General features: G+C 31.4%; 1 protein-coding gene across 1 annotated transcript in view; it reads right to left on the bottom strand.

Annotated features, from left to right (window-relative positions):
• Positions 1-3,921: 3,921 nt before the first annotated feature.
• The window catches only part of ClpX (Caseinolytic protease chaperone subunit), a 54,613-nt gene continuing 33,224 nt past the window's right edge, over positions 3,922-25,310 (bottom strand). The window contains exons 2-12 of the mRNA XM_088236985.1: positions 18,835-18,993; positions 16,623-16,869; positions 15,040-15,227; positions 13,960-14,148; positions 13,365-13,509; positions 12,373-12,464; positions 10,762-10,946; positions 9,626-9,790; positions 8,422-8,514; positions 7,091-7,219; positions 3,922-4,993 (exon numbers count right to left, since the gene is read on the bottom strand). Of these exons, the coding sequence (XP_088093111.1) occupies positions 4,817-4,993; positions 7,091-7,219; positions 8,422-8,514; positions 9,626-9,790; positions 10,762-10,946; positions 12,373-12,464; positions 13,365-13,509; positions 13,960-14,148; positions 15,040-15,227; positions 16,623-16,869; positions 18,835-18,993 (1,769 nt within the window). The 3' untranslated portion in view covers positions 3,922-4,816. The remainder of the gene's footprint in view (positions 4,994-7,090; positions 7,220-8,421; positions 8,515-9,625; positions 9,791-10,761; positions 10,947-12,372; positions 12,465-13,364; positions 13,510-13,959; positions 14,149-15,039; positions 15,228-16,622; positions 16,870-18,834; positions 18,994-25,310) is intronic.

Here is a 25,310-nt window from a genome sequence, read left to right as displayed (position 1 = left end):
ATCCTTGATCGGGATTTTTTTATATTGAGAGATAAATCTTCAATCTTTAATTTTCAATCTTCTGTTAGTACTTGAAACACAGACATTGTAATTTAATATATACATATATATATCTATTTTTTAAATTATTTTTGGATATATCGTTGGTCTAACTTGTGTAAAACTCATAAATCCCAACCTGTTTTTATTCAGCGGAGAGTAAAAACAGTTTTCACTTCACAAACTGTAGTGAAGTTTTTTCCGACATATTTTAAAAAAATAATGCAACACTGTATGAATATACAAGTTTTATACACATAGATTATTTGAAGTTCTGATAGAAAACCGTATCTTTTTTATGTTATTACATATATCATTGTGGACTGTTTATGTATGTAAAATAAATAAAATAAAACCCCAAAATATTATTTTTGAATTAGGGGATTTACGATTTATACAAGTGTTAGGGTGACGATATCATCTTCTTTACCAAAACATATTTATGTGCTTAGAAAAGAAAAACTAAAGTAAATGTATTTTTAAACAAAAAGATGTGGCACGCTAACCTTACTTGATGTAGCATAAATTTTAAAAAAAGAAACCTGTTTTTCATGTTTTTTATTTTTATTATTTACATTACACTATATAGTCTTTTTGCATTGGTAAAAAAATGTGGGTAACCAATTATCTATTTTGTGCTTGGGGGAAGGGGGGGTTTACCTTTATATTGTTTTAAAAAACCTCTAATGAATATTTACAGGACTTTCATATTCTCCCTGGGGAGATATTATACTGAACATATAAAAACACTGATGCGCGATGTTTCAATTGTTTTTTTTGTTAATAATTTTGGCCCGTTCTTTAATATCCGTTGTTTAAATAAACTTCATGACCAAGTAGAACCTTTTGTAGTTTTTCACTGTGAACTGTAATTTGTTTTCCATAATATTTAGTACAAAGCACAATCATACAGAAAAAACTTACCCTGGCAGCGCATAAATATGAATCAGAAATTTTGTTAAAAACACCTAGGAAATTGATCAATAAAGTGATAAGGAATTACAAGGAACCATTTAGATCAGTAACTATATTTAATAGTCGTCATTAATCTGTTCCTGGGGGTTAAAACCTCAAATATAGAAACAGTTTTTCCCGTAAGAAATAATTTAAATTCAATATCTGTTTCCAACTCCTTAAGCCTGACACATTTTTTTTTTTTTTAAATGGTACAAAAATGAAAAAAGTATTGTTTGAACTTCAACTCAATCATACTAGATAAATATACAAAGCGGAGGAAGGTTTATGTTAAGAACAAGAGTTGCCATTGATTAATACAAAACAGCCTACAAAATAGTATGATAATTAAAATACTCATCAATGGGGTCACAACGTCAGTGCCGACGGTTGGGAGTGACAATGAATACAGAAAATTGTCATCAAAATGTGACGATTTTTCAAATATTACAAATATGGGGTTCACAAACGTAGAGGTTCCATTGTAATTATGTTCATGGATTAAAAATGACAATAAAAATGTCAATCTCTGATAATATCTGATTTGATATTTATGATATCTCTTGATATAAAGTTGTATCAACGACCAGCAGACTCTGGAAAAAAACGTATTTAATTTTATTTTTAGTATTCTGTATTCATGGAATTTCCAGTTCTTACCTTATTTCTCTTAAAAAGTCTTCGCTCATTGTGAATATGTACATCACAATATAATTTCTTTGTATATTAACATACTTTTAAATTAATGTATTGGAAAAGGCTCAATATTATGAGTTTTTCTGTGAATATGCATTTATTTGTTATATATGATATATTTATTTGGAATGTTATAAGCTTGCCATTTTTTGTATATATGTTTGGTAGAAAAATACTCAATATTTTTTAAATTGTAATATAATTGAACTTAAAAATAATTTTGATAAAATTAACACGGAATCATATCTTGATAAACACTTACTGTATAGTAAATGAACAGACCAATTTTTTAAACTAAGTTCTTTAAACAGGACCCACTGTCCATTATTGCTAAGCGGGACTCTATCTATCCATGGTTATGGATGTCTCCAAGTTGTCCACTGAGAAATGGATCATTAATAATTATTATTTTACAATTCATCACCAATATACTCTATGATAAAATCTATCTAAACTACATGGAAATATTGTATTTATTTCATTCAACTCAAAACTCAAAAGAGGTCATTTAATGTCCATTTTCATATTTTTGCTAATAGCAGATCTGATAATTGAGGTTGGATGTGTGGGTGGTACTGGAAAACTGCTTTGATTATAAATTAATTTAACTTCATTAAAGTATGCAATTTTTATGCAAGCACCCCATCTCATTAGAGAAAAAAAAAAGATTTCTATGATAAATGACACAATATTAATTGATTAGTTCTGGAACTGTACATATTTCATATCACCGATTCTTATCAATTTCTATGTTCAAAATATCAGTATCTGAGGGCACAATAGATAAATATCAAATATAGACACACTGAAAGTTTTTGCCTTTTTGTACCGTATTATAAATATTTTTTCACTATGTAATATAACACACCATGTCATATTTCTATTTCATAATAAAATGAAGAGAAAGATAATAAAACGACTGTTTTCTTTTTTGTTTTCTAAGAAAAATGAAAACCACAAATTTTCACTGCAATTTTACAATATTTTCTTTTTAAGATAAATTGTTATATCCTCATCGTCCCATTCCCTTTCCCCACCTAATAATGGTGCATAGGGCACTCTGCATTAGTACACCAATCGCAATCGCAATATATGAAGTAAAAAAACACCTTTTTAAATCAATATTTCATGTCAACCATGTCGGGAATCGAACCTGAGACCTCTTGCATGGCAGGCAGACACGCTGACATTACACTACTAGGCGGACGTGGAAGAATATAACAAGTATAAGAATAATAACAGAAAAATATAATATAAGAATAAATTATATTTTATTACATACCAAATAAGAATCCAGTTTTTATTGTTTTAAAGTATTTATTTAAAAAAAAAAAAACATTTATTTATAGACTATAAATAATCTGATACATTTTCCATTTTATATTAATATTTTTTTAATGAAAATACAAGATATTTCAAATGGAACACTTCACGAGATCAAAATATGTTAATGACAATTGGATTCGGTATTTTTTTTATATTTCAAACTAAAGTGGCGCTGAATTATTTTGAATTTGAGTTCTGCATTTTTTTTGTTAACATTCACAAAACCATAAACAAATAAAATGGTAGTGATAATATGAAAAAAAAAACATAAATTGATTAATATATAAATCTTTTTAAAAGATATGCTAAAGTAATTCACCCTAACTAACCCTTATATCTAATTTATCTACATTTTCTTTTAAAAAAATCAAGAGTACTCAGAATAATTTGTTTTCAATGCCCAACGACATAATAAATTACTATGTGAATAAATTAAAGAAGATATAACATTTTCTATAAAAAATTGAATAGGTTTTCATAGAAAGCCGTTTTCTTCGGAGGTGCGGAAGTTTAAAAAGTCAACCAAAACAATCAGATCCTCTAAGGAGTTGATAATACCTATTATAAATTGTTACATATTATAATCCCTGTATAGCGCGTACATACATTCGCTAAGAAATAAATCTAAACATTCGGCATTATTACATTTTAAGTGAACATATTTTACAATATTTATAGCCTACGGGCCATTCCACGAAATATGTATCTTGTCGGAGTAAATTCTCTAAATTAAAATAAAACAACAATCCCACATTTGTATGAAAATTTCGAAAAGTTAGTTTACTCAAATATTTATTTAAGTCCTCATATTAAATAAACTCTTTAAATTAACTTAAAATAATAATAATAAAATTTAAATAAACCAATTACAAGCAATTCCAGAAAATTTACTACCAATCATTTTGGTTTGTCAGGATCTCTCGAGGGTTTTCATCATTAAAAAAAAATAATTTGGCTAAGCCACAACATCAAACGCCTAACTCTCTCTGTGCCACAAGGACGATGAAGACCGGGAAGGCCCAAAATGCAATGGATGGACTGCATCAGCGCAGATATGACAATGTTGGAAGTGAGGAACTGGAGAGGAAGGGCAGCAGACCGGCAAGAGTGGAGGAGACTCCTGGATTTAGCCAAGGCCCACCCAGGGACCCAGGGGGCTGTAAAGCTGCTTAGGATGATGATGACATAATCAAATTTCAACAACTTCTAAGTAAATTTAGGATTTCTGTTGAATTATGAACTATATTATTTTTATTGTGTTGTTATAAATGAAGAAAACCTTAGTGGATTTTTTTTTATCAAGATACGCTGCGATTGGTGTACCAATGCAGTGCCCTATGCACCATTAGGTGCGGAAAGGGACTGATGATAATAAATGAAAAAATATTGTAAAGATCACTTAAAAGTATTTTTAAAATCTTCATTAAAATAAAGTAAAACATGAAAATACGCTGTGTTTTTGAAACAACATTTTTCACTGTTACAGTGCATTATACACCACTCATAAAATCAGCACACTTTTTGACATTGGGATGATTGTAAAAATATTTGCTTTAAGTATAGTAAACGTAAAATATAATTTACAGAGGAAATACACACAGCACTTGAATGACATTAGGACAAAGTCTCGGGGACTGAGCAAGATTGTCTGAGGAAGTGAGATTCACTTCTTATTCAGAAATGAGATGCACTTCTTTATCAGAAGCAAGATTCACTTCTTCATCAGAAGCGAGATACACTTATTTAGAAGCGAGATACACTTCTTTAGAAGCGAGATTCACTTCTTCATCTGTTTATCTTCCTAGTTCTGGACCCTGACCCCGGCCCAGGGTTCCTCAGTCTGCTGGCTGCTGGGATTCTGCGGTGTCCCGCGGATGAACTCAGCGGCCGATGACCCCATAACACACTCTTCACTGATGTGAACCGACAATACATCTGATCCGGGTATTTCGAACATTGATTCTAGAAGAATACTTTCCTGTGGAAACAAAATTAATTTTAATCATAAAACAGACGCAAAACATCGCACTATTGAGAGAATGAACAACTTTTCATGTTGTAAAGGCAAGAGTCAACAATCATGGACATAAAAAAAAAACACAAAAATTGTATGGTCAATATACTGTATAATAAATTAGTAGGTTCATTGAGCAATAGCCCCAGACTTAATGAATTCATTAAAATTAAATTTCAGGAATTTTTAAATATTGTTTTACAGATATTCATTTAACAATGCGTAAAATTAAACACAGTGAAACCCCGAAATTACGTTCCCGCAATTTGCGTTTTGCTGCAATTTATGTAAAAATTTTGTCCCATTGAATTTTGAATTTTTGAATACATTTAAAACCCAGTTTTATGTTTTTTCCCCGCAATTAACGTCGGAGAAATTTGCAATCCCGCTGAAAACTGACAGCTCAAAAGTCTGAAGTTAGTATTTCATTACATCAACTTTTTTGTCAGAGAAATTCGTAATTTTAGTTGTGATAATAAAGACATTTATTGTGTTTTGCATACATTTATTCCATTTTCGAATTTTTGACAGCTCTTGAGCTAACTTTAAATAAATAAACTTTTTTGTCGGAGAAATTCGTATTTTTAGTTGTGATTTTAAAGGCGGTTTATTGTGTTTTGCGGACATTTATTGCCGCCATTTTCGTGTTTTTGACAGCTCATGAATCTGAAGTTAGTCTCTAATCATTATACCAACTCATTAGTTGGAAAAATAGCAATCCCGACTGAAAACTGACAGCTCAAGAGTCTGAAGTTAGTCTCTGTCATTATACCAACTTGTTGGTATGCTAAATCAATCGATTAAATTATTGCCGCTGTTTTTGTGTTTTTTTGTTGTTGTAATTTAAAGACAATTTGTGTGTAACAAAAACGATAATTTATTCCCACCATTTACGAACATTTATTCCCACCATTCTTGTGTTTTTTGGTTGTAATTTTACAAACAGTTAGCTGTACGAACATTTATTGCTGACATTTTCATGTTTTAGTTGTAATTTTAAAGATCTTTATTGTGTTTTACAGACATATTACAATAAATACAGACATATATGAATAAGATATTTCCAAAAGTTGCAATAAAAAAAATATTCCATAATTTTTTCAACAAAAAATAATTTTATGAATTTTTTTCAGAACCCTCCATTTACATTTTTTTACCGGTCCCTTAAAAAACGTGAAGTAGGGGTTTTACTGTACTATGTATGTAGGTATTCGTTTTTGGACTTTCCTACATCCCTCGCATGTACTTACTACTTGGTTGGCTAAGAAATGTATATCTAAGTGATAACAACAATATTATACCAAATGTACCAAAATGGGTAAGTCTATTGTATGATGGTGGTAAAAGTGAAAAATCTTTGTAGTATTTTAAGGGTGTAGTCTGGGTAAAACGAACGCAAAATGAGGAAATCATACGATTTTGCCATTTTAAAACTAAAGTTTTTTTTTAATCACGCTGTAATATTTTTTTTTTAAAAAACATAAATTAGATAGAAACAATAATTTTTAAAGGTATTTCTGTAAAAAAATATACTTAAAAGTTTTATGTAACTAAAATATAATTACTTTTAGACCGGCAGATTACGCCATATAAAATTTAGACTAAACTTAGGTATCTGGGATCTCAATAAATACTAAGTATTGAATTAAAGTTCACTGTAATAATTTGAAGATAATAAATTGAACATGTAAGTGGCCGAAGCAAAATTTTATTTTTTTGTTTTTGAAAAGACATACAAGCATTTTAAATCGCATACATTTTTGTGACATTTTCCTTTATTTCTATGTAAAATTATGCCTTCGGTAATACTTTAAAAAAAAATATTTATCGGTATCGGTAAGGACAGGTATGAAGGTCATAAAAACGTAAATAAGATATTGTTATAAATTAAATATTACAGCCAGAATTATCTTCTTTTTAAAAAAAAGGAAAATACAATTCTATAAAAAAGGTATCAACTAAAATATTTCAGTAGTAAAATAGTCCACGCGTTACATGGTGGTCGATAGATAACAGCACCGCTCTCTTAGGAAACCATAGCTTTGATCTGCCCATACTCACCATGATGGCCCTTAGACCCCTGGCTCCGGTTTTCCTCTCCATGGCCTGGTGGGCGATGGCCCTCAGGGCTTCGGGGCTGAAGCTCAGAGCACATCGGTCCATGGAGAACAACATCTGGTACTGCGGGACCTAAACCGCGATAATATTTAGAGCATTTATTTACTTCATTATTTTTTTTACCACGAATAGACCAGGCGGCCCAATTACGGGACAGAGAACCCAGGTTTGAGAAAAATCTAATTAAATTTTACGTACTCACCGGTGTTCAAACCCGGAACCTTGCGTGCGTAAGTCAAGGCGTCTTAACCACTACACCACGGAGGCCGCCTATTTGCATGCCCAAATGTTTGTAGACATGGCTGGATTTCACTCCCTAGTGAGTTATTGGATTGAGATTTATTGCAACGGGGGGAAAATGTTAAGAAAACATGCCTAGACTCCCCATATTTTCCACTCAAAAATGTTTTCCACCTCTGTTGCAATCAATTTCAACTACTGCTACTATCACAAATTTTTCCGTAGGTAGGCAGACTATGACACATAACTTGCATTTATCCCGACACAATCCTAGCTTTCTCCACTTTCATATATCTTATCTTTATGATTATGTCTATATTTGACACCTCCTTTTCCTCGGTCCATCCTCATCCTACATCATTGCAGAACTGGCCCGGACACCGATGCCCACTGTTGTCTGACCTATCGTTTTAAGAACAGTTACTAAAGGTGAATCGCGCAGTTACTTAATGTAGACAATAGAATCTAATTATCTGAAACATTCATACCTGGCACGGATATCAAGGAAATTTTTTCTTTGATTATAATGAAGTTCAGTTCAAATAATTATTGTGTAGATGCTACATAAATTAATACCCTTTCACCGCTCTAATTTTCTTGCCTCCTCTTTCAGCTGCTCAGTTGTGGAATAATCTACCCACTAATGTCAGAGACGCTCCCTTCTTTATTTACATTTAAATCGAGTGATCATGATAAATGATAAATTACCTGGTCCATGAAGAAGTATAGAAATTGAGAAAATAATATTTTCAGGCGTTGCCTAGTATGTAGGTGAAATAATTCAATTAGATGAATCTCACCCGCATAAATAAAGGTTTCAGCTCTTTAACTTCACAAACATCAACAGATGAAAGAATTGAAGGAATATAGATGTTCAAATATAGGCAGAATGGTGAATGTTACACAGTGTGTAAAGTGGCCACTTAAACCAGCCATTGACAGGTCATAAGCCCTGTAGATGCCTAGACTTCTATATTACCTTCTCTTAAATGTTCTTCATCTCGTTGTAATATGTTAAAACAATCAGAACTTACCAGAGCATTCTTAGGTTCAGTCAATATTCTGACCAGAAGATCTTGATTAAGACTATGGAAGGGAACGAGGACTGGAAATCTTCCCACAAATTCCTGAAAAATAAACCATTTATATAATACTGTCCCTGCGTCTGGATAAAATGAAGAATACGGTTCTCCGTGCGAGACCGAAGCCTAGGGAAAGTGATGCTGATGAAATAAATATACATAAAGGTTCAATTTATTTCGTTTTACAATACGTCCAAGGGACATTTACAAAAGTTAATAGGTAAATACAAACATAGTAATAATTTTAAAAGTAAACAACAACATAATATTTTTTTTCTTTGAAGACATGAAGAAACCAAAAAGGCTCGTGGGAAGTAAAACTTTGCATAACACAAAAAAATATATGGATATAATGTAACATCAATAGTTAAGTATAAAAATATGCACTAAAAAAATTGTAAAAATTACATTACAGTAAGCATATAAGATAATAAATATATTTAATAATATACATGGCATGTAGTGGCCATTTACTTTACAAAAAAATATATATTGCGTAGAAATAAGCACTTTAATACAGTAGATAAAAGAGGAAAAAAAAAAGCATAAAAAGTTTGTATGTACATATATATCACAATGGTTTCATTCAATGAACAAGCTAACATATTATGTAAAAAAATAAAGTCATTATAAGAAATAAAAAAAATTAAAAAAAACACTAAAAGGAATATAAAAATTAAAAAGTATGAAAAATGTTTTATAATTTAAAAAAAAAAAAAAGAGGACAGGTAGGTATATCTTTAATCATAATTACATTGAACAAAAAATACAAAATCTAAATTAAGTGGAAAAAATGTTTTTTTTGAAAGTTAAAAATAAGAATCCAATAAACATATAATATATGTTCACTAAAATATACAAAAACTAGAAAAAAAGTAAAGAGAAAGCAATTAAAATTTTTTAAATATAGTATGGGTTCATAAATAACTATAGTTTGACAAATGTAAGTTACAGTTCACCATCTTTGAAATAATTTAAGAGTTGATTTATGTAAACTATACTTTATGTTAAATATATCAGCAACATCGGAATAGTTATTGCCGAGTACACAAAGTCGATTAAGAATAGCATTAAACGAGTATATCGTTTGCGAATTGTTGCAACTAAACACATATTAAAAATAGTTTTTAAAATTATTATCAAGTAAAGGAGTTACCGGAATCATGCCAAAGTCTATGAGATCCCTAGCCTGGACGAGGCGCAGGAACGCATCCTTTTCCCGGTTCTCCTCTTCAGCGGAGGTTCCATTTCCTTCTAGGGCCTGCTGCGAGGCTGCCCTTCGGCCCGGAGAGCCCAGAACTGGGGCGCCGAACCCGAGGTACTGGAAAGCAAAATATAGCATAAAATACGGCTATGTGTACTGGGTATTTTTTGTCAAGGCTTTAAAAATTTCATACAAATCCATCGAATTGAAAATCAGTAAAATATAAAATTATTATGAAATTAAATTGAAGAGTGGGTATGTACATAGAAGGCATATTGGTATAATAAATGTCCTGAGGAAGTAGGTATGTATGTTTAAGTATATATGACAAATTGTTAAATCAGCCATTTAATTGAGCGCTTAGGCTGTTCATTAAATGCCGGCATTCAATTGAATGGCCGGGCCATTCGTTGAATTAATTAAGATAGCTCAACGTTCAACTGGTTGGCTGGTAGCTCTATATAGCCCTTTGGAAATGGCAAATCAAATTTTAAGTTTAATAGGCGTGGAAGTTTAATAATAATAAAAAATAGCTTTTTTATTTAACTTATTAAGTTAAGTGAAAAAAATGTACATAATTTTTTTATTAATAAACTGAACACAACCTTTTTTAAACTAACCAAACTGCACAAAACAAAATAAATTTTAAAATGAAAGAATTATTATTGTTTTGAAATTAAGTTGAAGTTAAATTTAAATAAAAAATTAGCCATCCAATTGACGCCGGTATTTAATGACCAGCCTAACCGCCCAAGCGACTGATTTAAATATTCGGCGACAACATGAACATAAAGTTAACTTTTTTCAAGAGAAAAAAAATAAATATTTACACTCACAATTTACCAAAATAACTTTTAGGTCTATTTTTTATAACTCACTGTTAGAAAATGGGAATAAAGTTTTGTTAGAGCAGGGTTCGAACCTCAGATCTCTGATCCGTGAGTCTGCGGCACTAGCTACAGGACCACGACCCGGTGTAATAAAATCCACAGCAGTTACTATTAAAAATTACTATCGAATTTTGAATGAAATTTTTATATTTGCATCATTTTTAATAATGCCATCCTGAAAAAGGTATGATGACTCACCTTTTCATTATTTCTTCTAGAGATAAGTCTATCCAATCCATTATAAGCACCGCTGGCAACAAACAGTATATTAGTTGTATCTACTTGAACCGTCTCTCCTCTCAGTTTTCTCGGAGAATTCCTTTCCGGAACATTCACTATGGTTCCTTCCAGCATCTTTAGCATTCCCTGTTGTACTCCCTCACCTAGAAAGACGTAAATATTATGTGCGTTATAAGCACAAGCTTTATTTCGTCATTACAAATTACGGAGATTTTGAATTACGAATTCATTTATTTATTAATTCATTCAAAATTACACTCGTTTACATACTCATAAACTTATTAAGGCTTTTTAGGCCTTACAATTAACAAGAATAAAAAATACATAGTAAAATAAATTAAATAGTAAAAACATGTGACGCAATAGAATTACAATCCAGAAAAAATATATAAAGAGTAAAACAATAAATAATAACACATTCCAAAGAAGGTAATATAAAAAATATTCAGATATAAATATTAAAATACAAAAAACATATTATTGAGACATATTATTGAGATTAACAGAGATGAAGAACATTTTAAAGAAGGCAACATAGAAGTCTAGGCATCTACAGGCATCACCTTCTTTAAAATGTTCTTCATCTCTGTTGTAATATGTTAATGTTAACAGTTCCCCAGGGAGTTGAATCCAGTCCTTGTCTACAAAAATTTTGACAAACTCAAAATATTGTTGATTAAAATACAAATTATTCTAATTTAGTTACACATAATCAAATAAACCAAATAATTGAAATCAAGGGAAAAATAACACAAAAACATAATTGAAATGATAATGGAGATATGGTTTATAGAGTAAGAAATTAAAGTGATAAATAATATGCCAAATAGCAGTGAGTACTTAATTAAATAATACAAAAATAAATAATGTAAAAACATAAAAATATCAAGATAAGATAATAAGCCAATAAAAGATTGAAAGGAATTATTTGTATTTTTTTCTCTACAATCAATTGCATTCCAATGATTGATTAATAAATCACATGCATTGTGAATTTTATTTTAAAATATTAAAAATAACTTTCACAAGAGTCTTTATTTTCAAAACTGTTAAAATATTTTTGTTTTTGCTTTTGTGGCGACAGTTTTGAGCATTTTATACTTTGCAAAACAAAGATATTTTTACTTTCCTTTGAAGGTAAAATTAATATTAAATCAAATGGACACTCGGGGAATTATATCAAAAATACAAAAGTGCAGCTTTAATATTCTTTAGTTGTATGTTATTTTAATTGTACCAATTATATACATATTGTAAAGAATCGTTAAATAGACTTAATGAGTCCATAAATAAATAAATGTTTTGAGTGGACAAAAAACAGTAATTTTGGGTGCGACACTATAAAGTAGAGATATGTTTGCAATGTGACACAGATGGAATGGCCATATATTACTGCAATACAAAACAAGACTTCTTTGTCCGTTGCGCCACATAGTGTTCCTGAGTAAAAGGCGTACATCCCCGGAGTGATGTGGTAACATCTTCTATAAAACAATTTAATAGACGTGGTGGCCATGAAAGCGTTAACATGTACATTAAATGAGAAGTGCTTTTGAAAATATGCCTTACCTCCGACATCTCTTAATTGGTGAATCCCGGGAACTGCACCAATTTTGTCAACTTCATCTAAGAACACAATACCCATTTGGGCTCGCTCAACACTGAAAAAAACATACAGTTTTGAAACGTCTTAGCAAATATGTCTAGCCAATTAAAAGGTTTTGAATCTGCATTTTGGACAGTTTGAGGAATTTATCTGTACCTCAGAGGCAGACAGATGCAAATCCAAACGTCAAACGTTCAACACAAGCCAAAAGAATCTACTTTCTCTAAGTGATTTCTAATAATTTATAACATTTTTTTGTATTTTAAGTATCTTAATACATTGGTTTTTTCATTATAAGACTTATATATCTTCAAAATCAATGGACACGATCATAAACTGGATACAAAAATCGAAATGTCATTTCATCTAATTCTGGATTTGCATCCGTCTGCCTCTGAGGTACATCTCAATGTACTAAAATAATTCAATTCAGTTTTTAATATTCCACGCTACTATTTTATGATGGAATTATTTCACCCACATAATAGGCAGTTCTTTTCTACAAAAATTTGGACGAACTCAAAAAATTGATGATAAATCCACCTGATCCAAGAAGAAGTATAAAAATAAAAAAAACATTTTCAGATGGAAGATTTGAAGGAATCATCATCAGTGGCGCTACAGCCAGTTGTGGGCCCTGGCCTCCTCCAGAATTTGTCTCCATTCGTCCCTGCACCCCGCGGCTCTTCTCCAGTTCGTCAGGCCAATCGCTCTTGTGTCACTTTCCACATTATCCAGCCATCTTAATTTTGGTCTGCCTTTGCTTCGTCTGCCTTCCGGAGTGGTATAAATAATATTTTTTGATGAATTGAAGGAATATAGATATTCGAATATAGGCAGAATGGTAAATGTTAATAAATTAAATGAATTCTTATACCTCTACACACTCTACAAACTGGGTCCGACCCGGAGTTTAAAATGATTTAATTTATTAAAAATAAAAAGATCTAGTCACTTGTAGTTGGCGTCTTGTAATAGTTTGGCTATGACAGATTCAATATCTTCTCCTACATAGCCAGCTTGGGTCAGTGTTGTACAATCACATATGGCGAAGGGCACATCCAAACATTGGGCTATCGTCTGGGCTAGAAGAGTCTTCCCTATAAATAAAAAATAGCAGTTAAATAAAATAATTAGGGAACAATAGAATAACTATAAAAAGATTTTTCCGTATGCTGTCTGCTCGGGAAATACATTTTTTTTTTAATTGGAGGAAGAAAACGTAACACGTATTCTCAAAATTTAAATGACAGACGTCAGTATCACCAAATAGCATAGATGTTTTATATGAGACACAGATATTCTCTCTTAATTAGCCCATTGATGATAGAAAGACCAGTGTCCTTCCGTAAGATATAGATTATATTCACAGCCATTTCGGCTACACTGATGAGAAACATAATTCGAAAACCTGCTCAGAGAAAATGAGAGACACTACATACTCGACAAAACTGTGTCTCGTTAGCATACTTAGAAATCCTAATATAACAAGAGAATGTGCGTCCTAGTAAGTTGAAAACGCTAATTGGTTAAATAAATGAATAACGCACCACATCCAGTCGGTCCCAGCAGGAGTATGTTACTCTTCTCCAAACGCAGGTCGTGGCTGGCCCGGTCTAGTATGTCCGAGCCCCCAGGAGGGTGGTGGGGAGGGGGCGGGGGCGGCGGAGGGGGTCCAGACCCTAGGGTGGGGCCTCCCCCTACACTGGCGTGACCCACCCCAGTTATATGAAGAAGGTCTGAAAAAGAAATTAAATTTTAGCTGTATTACCAAAGAGATTTTTTTTTTTTAAAATTAGGTACTACATCATTCATGTTTTTTCCCATCCGCTCCTAAGTGCAGCACATGGATATCACCAGACGCCTCCAGGAGACCCTGTCACTAGCTAGCACTCTCGCCTCCTCCCGTCAATCTGGTGTCCGTAGTTTCGCAGAATAAAGCTAAAAAATCATAATAGACAGTCTTTGAGGAAGGCAAGAGCCCGTAGGTGTAAAGAAGAGCCAACTTGGGTTAAGGCTCTCCTGAGGCATTCGCAGAACGTATCCAACCCAGGTTTACCGCTCCACCCTCAAATCACTTGTTATAGGAGGCTGCTGCGTCCGTTCTCTTTCCATCCTCCCTGACTACAGAATCTGATCCTGCCTGCTGTGAGAGAAGTGTGAACAATAAGGTGCCAGAACCCCAGTACAAGTTAGGTAATTAAAATAATTTGTATTAGGGTTCAGTGGCAAAGAGTATAAAGATAACACAAATCCCTGAACCAGTAATTTGAGCGTTCATCAGCTTCTGGCTAGTGGCGCGACCAGTCCTAATTTTAACCTAACAGTAGTATTTAATTTATTGGTAATTATAATTATTTCCCAGGCGAATGAAGAATATTTGTGTAAAATATAACCAGTCTGCTAGACAAGTATTTTTGATTCAATAGCTACTCTCAGATAAAAATCCAGCAAAATAAAATCGAGTAGAGATAAGTCTGTCACACAGTGGTTCTGGTTGTATATCTCACACATACTTGGTGTGGAAATAAAATAAATGTATATTTTATATTAATGTATTACAACAGAGATAGAGAACATCAGAAGGGAACATGGAAGTCTAGGCATTTACAGGGCTTTATTAAACCGACCTCTGTGAGTGAAGGACTGTTGCTCGGCTTGTTGTGCCTGTGTGGGTACCACTGGTGGGGGGATGTTGTTATATATCCTCTTGTAGTGATTGTAAACGGCCACAGACAAAACCTTCTTGGCATGCTCCTGACCAACCACATGCTTGTTCAAGTACTCAAATATCTTCTTCGGGGGTGGAGGAGGTTTTCTGTTGACAATAATATAAAATAATATAATAATTTCAATGTTCAATTCACATAAATTTTATCTGTAGCTTTACAAATATCTTCCTCGTGTTAAGCAAACACTAGTCCAGGGCTTACTTTTTCACGACTTGATTATGCATTTGGAACGATTGCAGAATGTTTGTATATGTTGTATTTTTAATCTTTGCAAATTTGACCACATAACTTAATACCGAACGCAATTACATATACTGGTATAGAAGAAACATTCACATTGTAAAACTTCTTCACAATGTTTTGAATAATCCCACTTTGAATAATCAGCTCTTTCGACCTTTATCACAGGCTGTCTATTTGTTCTAGTAACGAGAAAACCCTTTTAATACAACTCTAATTTTTTGCCTCCTTTTTCACAGTAGTAGCAGTATAATTGTGGAATAATCTACCCACTAATGGTTCACATTTAAATCACGATTGAAATGTCAATATCTAAATATTTGAGTTTTTTCTTTTTCCCCGTTGTTTCCTTCCCACGTTTACCTCCTCTCTCTAATAGTATGGTGTAGTTATTAAATTAATTTCTGTGTCTAAAAAAAACAAAAAAATATTTGTTTTCTTTTATAGTTAAAATATTCTAATATGCATACATACAATCTTTTCATAAACTACTTATTTTCTTAAATCGAACAGTATGGGTTGAAAGGAAGAAATTGCTTTAAGGCAAAATGCGCTTAATTATAAAACTGTACATGTATAGCAACTAGTAAAGTATCGTTTGTTAAAAATATTATCTTTCCAGGCCAGTAACTAAAGACATAACACTCTTAAATCAACAAAGAATAATAAAAAAATCATTAAAAAAAATATTAAAATTTATTTCTTTAGTTTATTTCTCATACATTATTTTACTAAAATAAGTCCGGTTCTATGATTTACCCCAATATTTCTGTTTGGAAGTTATTTTCTTTTAGCCATGTTAGAAAATGGCAAACATGTGTTGCGAGCGAGATTCGAACTTATAACTTCAAAAATTAGTTTGTGAAGGTGTTATAGATGGAAATATTTTGTTATTTTTCAATAAAAGAAATATTAGAATTCTTATAATTTACCTAAATATTTCAATTTTGGTAACCATTTTCAACGAGTTGAAAATAACCCACTATTAGAAAATGGAAATCAAGTTGGGATAGAGCAAGGTTCGAACTTAGGACCTCTGTCCCGTGAGGCCTCAACACTAGCCACGGGAGCACAACCCGATTCAGGGTGCTTTGAGAATGTGAATGAACAGGTAATCCTCAGATAAGCTTATCCGATACATTTATAAGTCTTCGATCAGCTTTCTCGAGATAGTTATGTTTGTTTTTTTTTATCATGTGATTGTTTACGTAGTCTACGTAATATATAGATTTTTCACAAACCTGAAGAAACCATTTTTAGGTTCCGTGTTATTCTCCTTAATGCTCTTCTTGCTGTCAACTTCACTCAGCACCACAAAGAAGTGGTTACACTTGTCGCACTTGACGAAGCGGGTGGAACTGACGAAGGTCTCCACGTGTGTACACGGGTCGCCGCAGTTGGGACACGACAAGGTGTTGGATTTTTTACCACCCCCATCACCGCTCCCACAGCCCGTCGTATTGTTTCCACCGCTCGCAGCTGAAGACCCTGGAAATCAATTTTTTGTAAAAGACATTCTACGCAAATAATGGGTAACCTAAAATACGTGTGTCAGGAGTGACGCACCAAGACATTTTGCGTGACACGAAATGGAGCCCACGAGTATAAAGTGCCAGTACATTGTGAACACGTTACATGATCAGTTAGGTATAAGATTCAATTAATTTAGATGCCTAGCACAAACAATTTAAATATCTGGGTGTAGTTGTCTACAGTACTTTGAATTTAAATGGTATCGAATGGATGCAATGTGATGATTTGGAGTTGCAACTTGTGCAATTTCGAGACAGCATCATGGCTCAAGAGTTCACCGATTTGAAGTTAGGAGAACAAAGAAGAGTGCCGTTACCGAATACCGAACACTTTTGGCACTGAAAAATCTAGCAATGGCTTTTCTCATAATATTTACCTTAACGTACTTTTGTGAGACCCTTTTCTTGGCGTCGAATAAGTTTGAGAAAATTTGTGACACTTGCTTGTGTTTAATATCTACCGAATATCAACCTTCAATGAATATTTAGCTAATGCAATTCAGCAACAAAAAAATTCACTAACATAAATAATGATTTGTTTTTGCTTTGCAATAATAATAAATAAATAATAAAATGTTCAAAAACAAAACTCTTTCATTTATGAGGGTTGCAAATATTATCAATATTCGTAGATGTGACATGGCACCCGGGGATCAAGACAGGTTTTTTCAGAATTTTGACATGTTGAGCTAAAAAGGTTACCTATTACTTGCCCTGCTGTTTACCTAAGTTTTTAAAATGTATTAGTAGTAATTATAATAATAAAAGTATGTATATAGTTTTATTCCACTTTTATTTATAAATTTTACCAGTGACCGGGTTTCGTAGTTGCCTACACCGACAGACTGGTGGGAGACTAAACCAATTTCTATGTTATATGCAAGTGCAAGCAGGGTTTATTTATAGATTTTCAGAATAATTATGTAACAGAACTGTATTTGTAAACGAAAAGATTTGTGCTTTCCGAAACTATAGCTCAAAAATAAATTCAAGCGGTATCATAACATAGTGTTTAATTTATCAAAGTTAACCATAAATATATACGAGGTAAATCCAGAAAGCAGTTCTATTTTCCAGGTACAAAGAAAACTAGTAAATATTTAAAGAAAAAAAAATATTGCAAAAATCTTTAGACCGTTTCTAAATAACTCCCTTCTTCTTATTGGATGTATTCACCATAGTGATTCCTGGGAAAAGATGACAGAGTGGTTTCCCATTGCCTTCTCTAGTAAATAACTCCCACCATTTTAAATGCACTTTTCATAGCGCCTCTGAGATCTGTTGAGAATGTGGACTGGTTTAATGTTCTTCGCACCAAAGAAAGAATTACAGACCTTTTTTCACAAACTTCGGGATTTCAATTTTATTTGGTATTTTAAATAAGCACCACGAAGCGAACACAATAGTGCTAACTCATAATGGCAGCAATTCCTCAATAGATCAGAGTGAGTACCACGCAGCGCTGCGGTGGCAAGAAATACAAATGGAACATACTTCACTGATATACCTCGTAATATAGTTATTCATAAATGCACAATGTTGCTTATTCCTGTTTTAGGAAAATACATATTAAGTTTCAATTTCAGTTTCAGTGTCAAAATAAAGTGTTTATTGGAAAATAAATAATAATACACACAATGGCAAAAAAATTAAATAAAATAGAGAGGTACTGTGGCGCAGTTGGTTATACGGACCACCGTGAAACTGGTGTCGCCAGAATTCAAGAAATATTTTTCTCTCAATTGGTCTAGGTGTTGTAGTGTATTTCCGTAATTTGCTTCCACATACTTGCAACACAAAAAAAATAATTAATAAGTGCTTGACATGTAAAGTCCAAGGAAATATCCCTACTATTTGTATTTTGTGTTAATAAATTAACCCGGGGCAGGTACCCAACAAGTGAAATTAAATGGTTCAATACCGCTGTCGGAGGAGGAAGACACATCGTCAGGCGGTGGAGGGGGCGCCGGGGGTCCCTCGGAAGTCCCTTTCCTAGCCATGGCGGTGTCAGCGACAGCGAGACACGCCGCTCCCCGTCGCGTCTCCACTCCCCACGCCTGGCACGCTCTCATCACACATGCTGAAAAAAATCATTTATTTAGAATAAAGTGATAGATTTTTGTTTTTTTTTATAAATATTTTTTAAATAAAAAAAGACGTATTTTGCTACAAAAGGCCTAAATTATATGATTATTATTTAAAACAGATTATTTAACAGTATATACATATACATTTTTTTCTTTCTGAAATATCTGTTTCAAAACATTTGATTTTTGTTTAATGTTACAGCACTGTTTCCAGAGGAAGTTTTCGTTTGTTTTTAATTTTATTATTTTCTTTTTTATTTTTAAAAAATATTTACTCAATAATCTTAAAATTGTAACCTGCTTAATTGTAAGCATACAATTCGTCAGCAGGTTCTTATATATTGCTTCGATTGTTTCATACTTAAACTACATTAATAAAAATATTATTTGAAAAACATTGCATAGTATACCATATTTTATATTTTATTATATTATAAAAAATTAAAACTACTATTAATACAAAAAAATATGGATTTTGTGGTCAAACATTTTATTATATGTTAGTAATTATTTTACATAACCACATACCGAATTTTTTATGTCAGCCGGTTTTGAGACGTATCCGTCTCTTCGTCAGGACACAAATTGTACTAACATGGAAATCCCACTGTACACCCTCACCATAGTAGTAGTCGCACAAAAACATAAAGCCAACGTGCTGATATGACACATGCTGTTAGTGGCTAAAATTAACGTGCACTAATTAGATTTTTATTAAAAACGTTTTATCTTGTTGGAGAAATAGTAAAGAAAAGGGAGGCTCCCCTCAACTAAATTTATATGCACAAACGTAACTGGGCACGTTATGTTAGCTATTAAATGCAATTACTACTATGGTGAATTAGCATGTTAGTTTAATTAACGTCCTGACGAAGAGACGGGTACGTATCGAAACCGATAGACATAGAAAAGTGGTTATGTGGTTTTATACAATTATTTAACAAAATATCTTTATTTTTCTGACAATTTGCAACGAGTTGTAAATACATACATAAATTTATATATATACTGGGTGTTCATTAAACCCTGTCACATCCGAAACCACAATGATCAGTATATGAGCAAGAAGACATATTGGCACATTAAAATAATTTTTTGGAACGAATAAAATATTTTAAAAAAGCAAATCGTTGCTTATCTCTGCAGGGGAGAAACAAGGAGGGGGAGGGGAGAATCTGATACTGCGCCGCGCTCCCCTTACTTCTCCCCTGCAGAAGTAAGCAACTATTTGTTTTTTTAAATATATTTTTTTTTAAATGTATTAATTCTAAATATTTTATTTAATATGCTAATGTGTCTCCTTGCTCATACTGATCAACATGGTTTCAGATGTGACAGGGTTTAAAGAACACCCTGTAGATTTGAGATATTCATATATTACTTCAATACTTTTTTATTTAAACCCTTTATTTGTTGTTAATTTGCTGCATACCAATGTTATAATTTCTATATATATATATATATGTGTGTGTATGTATGTATATATATAAATATATACTAGTAAGTTTATATTTTATTTGTCTGTTCATTCTTTTAATTTGTAAATAATTATTATGTATTTAAGTGTAATTGCCTAGTTTGTAACGGGGCTGGGAAAAGTGTACAAAAAAAAATATGTAATATTATAATATGTACAAATAAATAAACCAGCCAATGACAGATCATAAGCCCTGTAAATGCCTAGACTTCCATATTCCCTTCTCAAGTGTTTTCCCTCTCCGTTGCAATTAATTTCGATCTTAATAACTCCCCAGGGAATAAAACTCAGCCTGTCTACAAACATTTGGACATACTCAAAACATTGTTGAAAGATTGTATTTTTTTAGAACGTTGTTTTTTCTTTGAATTATATAATCTCTTAAAAAATATTTAAACCAGCTATGTTAACTTAAAAGCACTAACAAAATGTTAATTATGATAAATGATTGGACGGATTTGCATAATCTAACGATTTGTATCGAAAACATAAAAAGTTTATTTTTCATTAGGAAAGAGAATCAATGAAAATCAAGGCGATATTGCGAAAATCGTGCGTTACAAGGTCGCGCGATTATAAATCCTTACATTTCCGTATTTTTTTTATTTATATTATACTATTATGTACGTCCATATTTTTTGTTTTATATTAAATGGAACTAATTTTTAAGCACCCGATGCGCGGTGATTGTAGATTTATAGATCCACACGGCACGATAAAATTAGGGTGTGGATACGTCTTATTTTCTTTATTTGTTTTATTTATTATGTTTCTATTCGCAGGTGAAAATTTTGCATAATGAAACCGATTGGAGATTAGTCGGCCTCGTGGTGTGGGTACTGGGGTTAGTGCGATTTCCTGCCATTAAATCAATAAAATATTAAAAAATAAATAAATATAATATGATAAAAATCAATCTACTCTATGTTATTTTATCGTGCCGGGAGGATTTTTACTATGGTGTAAAAAAAGCCCCGCGACAGTTTAACCCTTACTACTTAAACGGGACGAAAGCTGGTGTAATTTAGATTTTTGCAAAAAAAATAGTTTTGGGTATTTTTTTCCTTGAATACCTAACAGACAGGGGTCCGTGCTCTTTGGAAAAATCGGAAGATTGATAAATAAATACTTTATTTTTGTACTAATGTTTTGAAATATATACATGTACAATGTGCATACTTATATAATATTTTATACAGGTGTTCATTAAACCCTGTCACATCCGAAACCACGATGATCAGTGTGAGCAAGAAGACATGTTGGCACATGAAAATATTTTTTTAGAACGAATAAAATTTTAAAAAATAAAATATTTAAAAAAGCAAATGGTTGCTTACTTCTACAGGGGAGAAGCGAGGAGAGGGAGGGGGAGAATTAGTTTTTTTAAATATTTTATTTTAAAAAAAATTCTTAATTCTAAATGTTTTTTTAAATATGCTAATATGTCTCCTTGCCCATACTGATCATCATGGTTTCAGATATGACAGGGTTTAAAGAACAGCCTGTAGATTTGAGATATTCATATATTACTTCAATACTTTTTTATTTAAACCCTTCATTTGTTGTTAATTTGCTGCATACCTATGTTATAATTTCTTATTTAATTTTTCTTTATTATTTCCTTATTTTCTGCTGTTTTCATTTCATGTTTCTATATTTTTTTATACTGTGTTCAGGTGTTTTGTTTTATTATAATTGTTTTTTTAATATTGTGTTTTACTTTGTCAAAAGGGTAAGCCGTCGAAATACATAAATATCATACATTCGCTGTTTCTAAAAAGTTCAGTGAAGGATTAGTTTGTTGGCCAATTTTAAAAAATAATGGATCGCGCGAAAGACATTCCGCGCAGACTTGTAAAAATCATTATCATCGTTCCCTTTCCGCACCCAAGGGAGCATAAGCAACTGCATTGGAAAACAAATCGCAGCGTATCTTGATCATTTTTGTCACATGAAGGTAAGATGATCAGTCTTACGCTTCAGGTACCAGTCCAGGGACTATGAAACATTCTAATGTGAAAACACCCTTTCAAATAAAAATATGGAAAATAAGAATATGGAAAAACCGAAAAATTATATGAAACGGATTTAGTAAAATTATTTGTATTTTCAAAATCAATATGGATATTGTGGAGAAACGTTGTCACACATAACTTTAATATATATATATATATATAAAAATATGTCCCTACAGAAACGCGACCTATTTTGCCTTGATAATTATGAAGCCAAGATTCATGACGACGTTCTATTTAAATTTAAGCGGTCACAACGTTCAAAATTTACACGAATCGTGACGTATTAGGGGCGTGGCCAACGCAATGGACCGTTTTTGTGGGAACTTAAAATCACTAATTTAAAAATATTTTTTATGCTACTAATAAGTAGTATTTTTTTAAAACTCGACAGTATAGGATAGATACACCCTTATTAACTAAAAATTGTAAAACAAAACGTGATATTTTCCTATTGGTCAAAATTTGCGCTCAAAAATATGTTCAAAATATTTACATAAATAAATCAAAAATACACGAATAAAATTCAAATTACAGCTGTTTTTTAGTTAGCAGATAAAGCTTGCACATATAAACTTAAAAATAATGGGGTAAATAAATAGGTTTACGTAAACCTTGACGAAGAAGCTGGTTTGCTTTGAAACCGGTCGGTTAAAAAATATGAATAAATAAAAAATAGTGGTTAAAAACAAAGTTGTTTGATTTATTTTATTTTAAGAATACTTATACTTACGTAATGACGAGGAATGTGGGACCAGGTAAAAATTGGAAGGAGACGGAAGGAATTAAGGGTGGTTAAACTGTGTGTGAAATAAAACAGAGTGTTTTTGACTCGATGGCTAATCTCAGGTAAAAATCTTGAAAAGCAAATCGAGTAAGAATTAGTCGGCATCGAAGTGTAGTGGTTGGCTTATTCGCCTACCATGCTCGAGGTCCCGGGTTCGATTCCGGAGGAGCTATTCTGAATCTTCTCTACCGCCTAGAGTGTTTTTTAATATCTTTATTTATTGAAATCTACAGTCATATACACAATAATACGGTTATAATATAATATATACTTAATATTAGACTAAAAATTATTTCAAACTTATAATGAACAATATACGTAATGTGTCATAAGTAAAGTTATATCATACAAGAATAGAAATTGGAAAACAAAAAATATTATTAATAATCGGATGTGGTGCTTTTAAAATAAATATTTTACCAGTTGAAAAAATACAAAAATTAATTATAAAAGTTATTTTGAAAAAACCGTCTACTTTTCCCACTGTTCAATTATTTAAAAAATTTAAGGTTTTAGATATAAAATTGCTGTATAAAAATAATTGTTTGCTTCAAATATATAAAGATAAAATAAATAGTAGTATTTCTAGGTCTCAAAACATAAGTACGCGACCTAGAACAGGTGGTAATAACTTAATTCCTTGATTAAAAACAACTACTGCACAGCATCATTTACTTACAGAGGAATATTTTTCTTTAATGAATGAATAATAATGAAATGAACAAAGATAATAAAAAGTACAGTCAGGAATACAATATATTTAAGAAAGAAGTAAAAAAAAATACATCTTTAATTCTTTTTTATGTAACACTGTTTGAAAACATCGTTAATATCTTTTTTTATAATTTATAAATGTTATTTAAAAAATATTATTGATTAAAATAAAATAATCTATTGTAAGACGTCACTCCCCATTATGTACACAAGAATTGTTTATTTCTTTTACGTAATGGGAAACGTTAATGTAAATATATGTATTTGATTTTTGTAAAAAATTGTATTTAGTTGTAATATTGTATTTTAATTTGTTATTAATAAAAAAAATTAACGTTAGTAAATTTAAAATAAAATTGAAAAAAAAAATGTATTTACCCGTCATTACTCACCCACGACAATGCCTGCATACTGTCGCTGTTTCCCCTTCGAATTTATTATTATTCAAGTTGAATATATAATATTATTTTTAATCAAATTTCTCTTCTGAAATTTGTATTATTGCTAAAATCGCTTTAGTGAAATTTTATCAACTACTCTTGGTTTAAAATATTCTCCTTATATTGCTTGTTCCTGTTATTCTTTCTTTGTTTTCTGCTGCATTGACATGTTTTTATACTTTTAAACTACTTTCAATTACTTATATTTGTTTATAAAATCAATATATTGCTGCTCTTACTATAATGTGTCATTAATTTTGAAGATGTTTTTTAAATTGACTTAAATTTATTGTCTTATATTTCACTTAAAGATTCTTCTCATCGTTTCTTTGAATCCCTTAAAATATGTATGTGTACATTTATGTTTTTCCTTTTTTAAAAATGTAATTACTATTTTATTTTATTTTTACATCTGAGCATGATTTTCATTCTTTACTTTAATTCTTAACTTTTAATTACCTTTACAAATTTTCTTATTTTTTTATGTAATTTCCATTTGTAAATACTTACTACAAACTACAAACTTTAAAACAACTTTTTTAAATTTAATTTTTAAACAACTTCCATTTATGTTTTTTTTTTTCCTTTTCTTTTTTGTACTTTCATTAATAACCTAACATATAATTACTTTATAATATGGAAACTTCACTGGTCCATTAGAGTTAAGTCTAACTGTGCAAAATTTAAAACTTTTTAACTGTACTGTATGTTTCCTAAATAAAAGAAAATAAAAAATATATCACTCGCATTGGCTCCAATAATGTTATTATACAAGTTGCAAATTTTATGTAAGAATGAATTTTTTTCTGCATTAGTGTTTGCGTCGGCACAGTAAAATAATTTGGTGTGGCGGGTACGTTTAAAGGGTACATGTAAA

The sequence above is a fragment of the Micrasema longulum genome, unplaced genomic scaffold (assembly GCF_059751315.1).
Source record: "Micrasema longulum isolate JH-2025_06_02 unplaced genomic scaffold, ASM5975131v1 h1tg001631l, whole genome shotgun sequence".
NCBI lineage: Eukaryota > Metazoa > Arthropoda > Insecta > Trichoptera > Brachycentridae > Micrasema > Micrasema longulum.
This window is presented reverse-complemented; position numbering and strand designations above follow the sequence as displayed.